A 9,295-nucleotide genomic window follows, 5' to 3' on the forward strand; every position below is an offset into this window, starting at 1 on the left:
ATCTTTCTCACAGACACTGTTACAAATACACTCTCCCCCTAGCCCACATTGCTCCTGTACTCTCCTTCTGTTAGTGTCTGATGCCTTCACGACACGTTTCTTCTGACAGCTTCCCTAGTTTGCTGATTCTCTTCTTCCCAAAGTTTTTTTTTAAGAACCACGTGGGCTTTTATTATTCACTCATATTTCTCAGAAAAGGGGGTTTAGTAAACAGGGCAGAACCGCATGAAAGGCTCTGGGGTGACCCAGCACTACCATTTCCACGTGGGAGCAGCCGTGTCCTCACATCGGGCACAGCGTGTGCACTTGTCTGACTGGCCCTTGCACACACAGCCCTGGGCACACTTGGAGCAGCCCACGGGGCAGCAGGCGCAGCAGCTCTTCTTGCAGGAGGTGCACTTGCAGCTCTTGCAGACACAGGAGCTAGAGCAGGTGCAGGAGCTGCCGGTGGAGCAGGAGCATTTGGGGTCCATTCTGAGATCTGGTGAAGATGAAGCTACAGAATAAGCCAGGAGATGACAGGCAGTCAGGAGGAGGCTGGAAGTCTTGGCCCCAAAGTATTTTTTATTCATTTGTTTTTATCTTATGGGTGTGAGTGTTTGTCTGTGTGTGTGTGTCTGGGCACCATGTGTGTGCGATACCCACAGAGTCCAGAAGGGGGTGTCAGAACCCCTGGAACAAGCATTACAGATGGTTGTGAGCTGTTGTGTGGGTTCTAGGAGTTGATCTGGAAAAGCAGCCAGTGCCCTCGACCACTGAGCCCTCCCTCTACTGTTGGGGGATGGTCTCATGCACTGTGTGTTCAGATGCTGATTCCTGTGCCCAGAGATCTGGCTGCAGTCTGGACACTGGCACTGTCATGTCTATGAAGAATCTCCTGTTTCAATGTTGTGTAAAAATTGTTCTCCATCCTCTCTGATTGGTTAATAAAGAGCCAATCTGCCTATAGCTGGGCAGAAGAGGAGAGGAGGTGGGGCTTCTGATCCCAGTCAGGGGGTCTCAGGTGGGGACCACAAGGAGGAAGAGAAGTGAGAGAGAAAGAGAGAGAGGAGGAGGAATGGAGAGAGGAAGAGGAGGGAAGGAGGAGGAGGGGGAGGAGAAGGTTGCCGTGAGGACAGACAGATGGAGCAGAAGCAGCCAAGGTGAAACTAAGATGCGGAGGAGCGAGAGGCGTGCGGCCACGAAGTAACCAGGCTGGTATAGACAGGTCAGGATAGATCAATATCTGTGCGGCTTTAGTGCTCAACGCTCGTTAATAAACGTAACAGGTCTCTGTGTCATTATTTAGGAGTCCCTCCTTATACTATATTTCTACACTCTGCCTCCTCAAAAATATTATAATCTGCATGACCATTGCATGCTCTCTACTCAGGTTAATGTTATTTTGTTTGTAGAGATGAAATTTCTTTTTTTTTTTTTCAGATCTATTTCAATTTTTTGTTGTTGTTTTCTGAGACAGATCTTTCAAAGGTGACTACACTAGTGTAGAATTTGAAACCCTTCTGCTTCAACCTCCAAAGTCTTGGACTTTTGGGCGTACACTATTGGATCTAATATATTCTACTCTTCCCAGATTCCCACCACTACAGTTGTTTTTAAGCGTGTTTTATTACTGTAAACATAATACTCATAGTTATAGTCAATGATTTGAATCCTTCATAGGTCTAGTTCTTCTAGCATTAGGCCACAGTGCCGCCTTGTTTTCTTATGTGTCTGGCTATCTCTGACTAGACTTTAGTCAGCGTTCATAAGAAAACCTCGAGGTGTAGGGGGGCATTTTTTTTTTCAGACCGTCTTTTATTTCTTCTCTGACAATTGTGTACATGTATACGCTATACCTTGGTCTTATCCACCACCCCCAACTCCACTCTCTTACTCCCCTCAGAAACCCCCAAAACACAACCCCTCCCAATGCACTCGGGAGCATTTTCATTGACTCTAGACCAACATCTCACAATACTGCCTGTTTGGGACCGCCTTGATCCAAGCTTAAGGTCTCGTGATCTGCCCAGGAGATGAGAGGAGAGCAAGCTTGTGTGAGGGCTGCTCTACTTCTGTATCACCCTTAAACTGAGGGTGTAGCCCTTTGGAGTTCCACACCGATGTGGGATGGGTATTTACTTATTCATATGCCCCACCTGTGTCAGTCCTAAGGTTTGATCACTGTCTCTCATTCCACAAGGTTAACAAATAAAACTTCAGATTTGTCAAGATCAGGAAAACAAACAAACAAACAAACAAACAAACCGGGAAAACAATAGCCTCTCCTATTTATCCACCACGACCCCCTTTCTCCTCAGTTTTGGCCTGGCAATCCCCTTCTTTGCTTTTAATATATTATTAAAATCTTATCCAGCCCTTTGAGCCATTTTCAGCGAGATGGGCCAGGGCTCTCTAGCGCGGTGTGCCAGGCACCTGACACTCCTTCTTCGTTCATTTATCCGACAAATGTTTTCTGAGAATGTACTGTGTGCCCGGCACTGCGCTGGGGCCCCCACAGGACACCTGACCCGCAGAGCAAGCGCTTATGGTGTGTACACTCTTCTCTGTAGAGACAGAAAATAAACAGAGTTACACAATCGATCAATTAATTGCAGCCATGACACATAGCAAAGGAAGGAAGCTCAAGGGTGGTGAGAGTCGCTGACTGGGAGTTCTCCCTGCTTTGGGAAAGTCATCGCTAGGGATGGGACGGCAAGCTGAGATCTGAAGGAGAAGAGGTATGAGAAAGTTCAGTTGCCAGGACATGGGCAGAGTGAGCAGCCGGTAGGAAATTCAGACACGGCAAAGAACTGAAAAAGAGTAAGTGTGTGTGTGACCTCAGAGCAGGTTGGGGACAGAGGTGAGTGGGAGGATCAGTGGGGTTAGATGGACTTCCCAAGCCCTCAGACACGTGAGTCTAAGATTTGATCAGCAGCCCAGAAATGAAAAGAGCCATAGAACACACACAGTGAAGGCACGGTTGCTTTTGAGGGTGATGGCTCTACTGGGTGTGGTTGTGCACACCTTGAATTCCCAGCTCTTGGAAGGCTGAGGCAGGAGGATTGTGAGTTTGGAGCTAGCCTGGGCTACTTGGTAAGCTAACGCCCCCAAACAGCAAGCTTGGTCTATTGATGTGTAGAAGATGGGTCATGGTGGCAAAGTGGGCATCAGCCCGGCCAGGGCTGAGGTGGTCCTGTGGCTCAAGAGGAGAATGGAGTCAAGAGACCCTCAGGGGACAGGATCAGAAGACACGGAATCATCTGCCAAACCTCGCTCACTCACACCCGCTCTTCCTCAGTGGCCCCTGGCCCTGCATTGACAATCATGCCCTACGGATTCCTACGGGGCTTTGCCTGTGTAAAGCAACAGCAATCTGTCTGAGAGATAAAGGGGAAAGAGGCTGGGGTGACTATTTACTGTTTCAGGGTCTCATATCTCCCTAAAAGTATAACCTCTGTCCACCAGGGTCTCTGCCCTGTCCTCACAACTCCAGTTCCTACCAGGCCCCTGAGCACTGGTTCCTTCCCTTATTGCTTCAGCTGTACAGGTGGCTACAATGGCTGCCACAGCTAGTTTCTGAGAGCACTTTGTCAGCCCCTCTAATGGATCCCACTGTTAACAGCTGTCTACTGGATGAGATGCAGAGACTGTGATTTCTATCCTGGATCCTGAGTTTTCAATGTCCAGTACTTGGAGGGTTTTTTTTTTTTCTTGTTATTATGATTAATGTTTGTTGTTCCATTGGTTGGTTGGGTTTTTGTTTTGTTTGTATGTCTGTTTGTTTGCCTTAAAGACTCCCATGGCTAAAAACATTGCTCAGTGGTAGAGCCCCTGCCTAGAATCCCCCAGTGAGGGGCTGGGGCGTGGCTCAGTGGTAGAGCCCCTGCCTGGAATCCCCCAGTGAGGGGCTGGGGTGTGTCTTAGTAATAGGGCACCTGCCTAGAATTCCCCAGAGAGGGATAGAGGCAGGTGTGGTTCAGGGGTAGAGCGCTGGCCTGGTAGGTCTTGAGTTCCATCCCCATGCATAGGGGATTAATAACAACAACAATAATAACAATAACAATAATAAAATTGAGAGCATTAATCTGTCTGGAAGCCCTGGAGAGAGGCCAGTCCCCTGGGGCAGCTAACCGGTGTCGTCAGCCCACATGAAGGCCCTGCTGCTGGCCACATTCCGTACAAACATCCACATGTGTGTGCAGGGCCAGCTAGTGCCAAATGACAAACACGGCCGGGACAAGTTTATGGGGATGCAGTATCGAGGAGGACAGAGATAATTAGGCAAATCATAAATATGTGTGGTGATGTCTTTGTCTGCGCAAACCCTGCCTGTCTACTGGGAATTCCAGCCTGGAGATGGGTGGAGCAGGTTGTTGGGAATCTTTGTTTAGACTCCCCCTCCCCAAACCCCCAGTCCTCTCTGATGAAACAACGGGGGGTGGGGGAGGCTGGGGTGAAAGTACCTCTGATTTCAGGGGTGGCCTTGCAGGCATGATTTTCTTCCCTTCCTTGCTCCTGTACCAACTCAGACACAGTTTGCCTCAGTTTACCCTTAGAAACAGCTCCTCCCCAGAAGTTGATAGGTGCATGTACTCTCCTTACCCACCCCGGTGAAGGGATCTTGGACACAGAGCTGAGAAAGCCTAGCTTTAATGCTTTGACTACAGTGGGGAGACACTGGTGGTCACTGAGCAAGAGGGTGGTGGGATTCAGATATTGTCTTCACACTCCAGTGTTCTCTGGGTGCCCGTGTCACTGTTCCTGAGCTCTGGGGAAGCAGCCAGAGCCACATTTGATCGAATCTCTGTCCTCACACAGCTTACGCTCTGTGGCCAGGAATGCCGATGCCTGAGGCTTCACCCAGTTCTGCTCTGTCCCTGGACACATCAGCAGCCTGTCTGGACAGATGGGAAAATAAGGGGCAAGAACGCTGCACCGAATCTTTTTCTTTCTTTCTTTGTTTCTTTCTTTGTTTCTTTCTTTGTTTCTTTGTTTCTTTGTTTCTTTCTTTGTTTCTTTCTTTCTTTCTTTCTTTCTTTCTTTCTTTCTTTTCCTAAGTTTAACAATTAGCGCATCGTTGAGGCCTACTTCCAAATTCTCCTCAAAGAGAGGTCTTTCTTGGGACCACAGGCAGCACGAGCTGTCCCTACACTCCACTGCCAGCCACTGAGCCGATAACTGGCTCCTAAATGCTCACAGAAACCCAGCAGGATGACGGGAGATAGAGGCAGGAGGAGCTGTGAGTCAGAAGCCAACTGCACCGTGAGACTCTCTCAAAACAACAGCCAAGCAAACAGTAAATTTCCAAAAATCCCAGCCTGCGTGGCCAAAGCAGAAATGGGCACATGGAAGCCGGGCGTTGGTGGCACACACCTTTAATCCCAGCACTCGAGAGGCAGAGGCAGGAGGGTCTCTGAGTTCGAGGACAGCCTGGTCTACAGAGTGAGTTCCAGGACAGCCAGGACAGAGAAACCCTGACTCGAAAGGGAGAGATGAACATGAAAAAGAAAGAAAGGATGGATGGAAGAAGTGGACATGTGGCAGAGATACCCAGTAAAACTCATCTCTGAGCTGTGCTGAGGACTCACAGGACCTAATACACTAAGGAAAACAATACGTGATGGGATTGTCTTCAGGGACTCTGAAGCCTCCTCTCACCCCCTCTGCCTTTTCAGCCTTTCTGCTGGCTTCAGTCTCTAGCTGGTTGGGATTTAAAATAACTCAGGGTCTCCAGACAGACACCGTAGAGTCACTAACCTCTGAACAATCCTACCTGAATACCTGGCGTTGCCTGTGGTGGCTCTTATATTTAATCCCAGCACCCAGGGAGCTGGGGCAGGAGGATTGCTTTGAGTTAGAGCTATATAGTGAGTCCCAATTGAGACCTGGTCTCAAAAAAAGAAACAGGTTCTGGTATTGAGCTCTCCCGGGCCTTAGAGTCATCAGAGAAAGGAAGATGTTGATTGGCCAATCCTGGGTTATGACCTCATCCCCTCCCATAGTTTGGAAAGCTTAGCTCCACCTGCATTACACAGAATGGGTTAGAGTGGGGATGTGAAGATCCTCAAGGAAAACAAATAGGAAACTCAACGAAGAGATTTGGATGCTGGGGTAGGAGACGAACTGGCACCCACTGCGCCTGCGCCCTTTCCTGGAGGAAACGCTTGAGCCAATGGAGAGGGGGATGACTCAGGGTGACTCCTTTACCATGGCAGCAAAAGGGAAAGTAAGTCCGTGGCTCCAGTGCTTTTCTGGAACCAGCCATTGTGGTCTGGGTCCTAGGTGAGTTCTGGTCTTTTGCCCTGCCTCGGTCTCTTCCTATAGGTCGTGCAGCCCACCATGAGGCCCCAGGTAGGACTGGGATGCAGGGAAGACACGTGACAGCGACCAGCAGCTCTAAGAGATGACTGGGCCTTTTTGTCCTCTGGCCATAGGAAGAAGGGCTTCCAAAGAAACAGGTTTCATCTTTGGCCCCTTACTCAGCAGCACTCAAGAAGACCCCTTGATAGCAAGGAAGGTGTCTTGGTTAGTTTTTGTTGTCAACCTAGTATCATCTGGTGAGAGGGAACCTTGATTGAAGAACTGCCTCTGGTGCCTTGACCTGCGGGGGTGTCTGTAGGCCACTATCTTGAATGCTAATTGATGAAGGAGGACCTTGCCCACCGTGGGTGGTACCATTCCCTGACAGGTGGTCCTGGGTTGGGTAAGAAGCCGGAGACCACAGTAAGCGCCGTCACTCTACGGTTTCTGCATCAGCTCCTGCCCCGGCTTCCTTCAGTGACAGACTGTGACCTGGAAGCATAAGCCGAAATGGTCCTTTCCTCCCCAAGTTGCGTTCGGTCAGAGTGTATCGCCTTGGCAACAGAGAACCAAACTGGAAGGGAAAGAGATCCGTTTGTTGCGTACCAGAGGCACACTGACACATTCTCAAAGCTCTCATTTCAGCTACCGCGCAGGAGGTTTCGTTATGACGGTCCAGTCTCTTCCCTACAAGCCGTCACCCACGTCAGAAGTTGATCCTGCCATCAGCCGAAGCAGACACCGTACCCAGAAGAATGGAAGGTGTTGACTGGCCAGTACAGAGTCATGTCCTAGCCCGCCTCGATTAAAAGCGGGCGTCAGCCCACCCAAAGACAGAAGATGAGTATTGGGAGGTGAGGGCTCCCCAAAGGCTCGCCAGAGTGGACTCTAGTTGTCAGACCACGAGTACCAAGGCCACAAACCCTTTAGGGCCTGTAAGGCTGTAAGAGGTGAGTTTGGGGAGGCAGGGGGGAGAGGCACAGGGAGGTGACAACAGGTCTCAGAGCTCATCGGTTCTGGGACAAGAGTCTCCGGCTCCGGGAGGAAGGCAACACTGAGTCCGAGCCCGGCGGAGTGTGCAGCCCCGTCAGGGATCCAGAGAACAGCTTCCTCATGGTGTCTTCATGCCACAAGATGTAAAATAATCCCCCAGGCTCAGAAAAACACATTTTATGGCTGTCTGACTCATATCCCACAAAGCTAGGCCCACCCCGCCCCCACCCCACAACCTTTACAGCTTTTGTTGTGAAAAATTAAAAAAAAAAAAAAGTATGTTGAAGATTTTAGGATGACTTTTACACATAAATTGTTCTCTTCCTCACCCTCATCCCAGGCCCCCCTCACCTAATTTCTCAAACGCTGGCTGCCAGTGGCTGTGGAGGACCTAGTCCAAGTGGGTGTGGGATGACATGGGGAGCTCTGGGCCTCAGAGCCCCAGGCCAGGGCAAGCTGATGCCTGCTGGGCACTGAGACAGGCCCAGAGCTCTGGGGAGAGGGATGAGGGGCATCCCTGAGCCTGCTGGTTTGGGCTCTTAGGCAGAGATGTCACTAGCTTCCAGCTTGGCAATCTCCTTAGGGGGCTTGAGGGACAAAGGTCACTTCAAACTGGTTGCTTTTTCTGTCAACACCCAAGCTACAGAGAGTGCCACAGAGCACTCTCGTTCCTTGAGCAGGGAGGGACAAGTCCCCAACCCTCGGTGCCAAACTGCACCACCCTTAAGCTCGCCAAAGTGGACTTGGGTGTCCTTGGATGTTTGGCTCCATCCAGGGTCTCACAGGCCATCCATCACAGAAACCCATCCATTGCCCTCATTCTCTCAGCTGTCACGGCTGTTATCAGCATCCCAGAGTCTCGTCAGAAAGCAATATGCCAGGGCACATGTCCCACAGACAGCAGGGCTCGGACAAGGGACCATCTCACAGCTCTTGCTGATCTCCAGAGGGCTGAGGGGAAGAGCCCAGGTGGGAACCCAGGGACGCAGCAGGCAAGCCTATTCCTGAGCATCCGTTTGATTTCAGGTTTTAGGTCTCTGTGAGGTGCCCACTGCCCACAGACCTTCCTGACCTTCCGCTTGGCACAGCCAGCACCTTCCGCATAGTGTCCAGTTGACTCTGTATCTCTTTGGGAGCTCACCTGAGCAGCTAGCCCCACCCGAGGCCTCTAGTCCCCTGAGCACTGCAGGATTAGGGTCGTGGTGCCTGCCCTGTCCTAGATGCTCCACAAGCTGGAAACACAGGGGCACAGTGTCAACCCAGAGGCTATTCACCTCTGACAAGAGGCCTAGGCAGAGACTGTGGGCGCATGGGAGCTGCCAGGCATACCCAGGTCTCCGCCATCCCCCTCTACTTCTGCCCATGCTCATCTTTAGAGATGGCTCTGGTCTGGCCATGCAGAGTTTTGGATTTCCACCTGGGAGCAGGAAGCAAGTATAAAGGATGCCTGAGCAGCGGGCAGTCTCAGGGTCAAGGTACTGGGGTCTAGGATAGACATGGCTCCTGCAGGAGGGGGCTACGGATGGAGGGGTCTCCCAGCCAGCCTAGCCCACAGGCTAGGAGACAGGCGAGAGGTGATGAGGACTTCCCTAACCACCAGAAAGTGATTCAGCTAAATTGAGGAAGACTTCCGTTTCAGCAGAACACATTTTCCGCTACGGTAAGAGATTTTCACCCACGGGCTCCAGAGGCGCAGAGTCCTCCGGAGAAGGTTTGGGGAGTTTCAGTTTGAATCGTCATTGCAGATTCTTAATCATCGTTCTGAAGAGGCAGCTCTTGGTGTTCCAGCAGGTGGCTGGGTCCCGAGGCAGTCAAGCCAGGTGTGTGTGTGTGTGTGTGTGTGTGTGTGTGTGTGTGTGTGTATGAATGCATGTGCATATCTGTGACTTGATGACCTTGGAGGCCAGGAAGGAAGGGAGTCACCATCATTCCTTTGGTCAGTGGTAGGCCCTGTCCAGGTCTGCGGGGTGACCTGGATTCTCCACCCTCACAGCGCTGCCCTGAGAGCCAACAGCTACAC

At 50.9% G+C, this 9,295-nt stretch overlaps 1 protein-coding gene across 1 annotated transcript; it reads right to left on the reverse strand.

Moving 5' to 3' along the window:
* Positions 1-251: 251 nt before the first annotated feature.
* LOC110551617 (metallothionein-1-like) lies at positions 252-484 on the reverse strand. Its single transcript, XM_060366306.1, has one exon. The coding sequence runs from the start codon at positions 471-473 to the stop codon at positions 252-254; it is 222 nt and encodes a 73-aa protein (XP_060222289.1). The 5' UTR covers positions 474-484.
* Positions 485-9,295: the final 8,811 nt, after the last annotated feature.

Source organism: Meriones unguiculatus, chromosome 14 (assembly GCF_030254825.1).
Source record: "Meriones unguiculatus strain TT.TT164.6M chromosome 14, Bangor_MerUng_6.1, whole genome shotgun sequence".
Lineage (NCBI taxonomy): Eukaryota > Metazoa > Chordata > Mammalia > Rodentia > Muridae > Meriones > Meriones unguiculatus.

Excerpts from the sequence above, each read along its gene's own strand:
- LOC110551617 (XM_060366306.1), bottom strand. The coding sequence starts at position 473 with ATGGACCCCAAATGCTCCTGCTCCACCGGCAGCTCCTGCACCTGCTCT.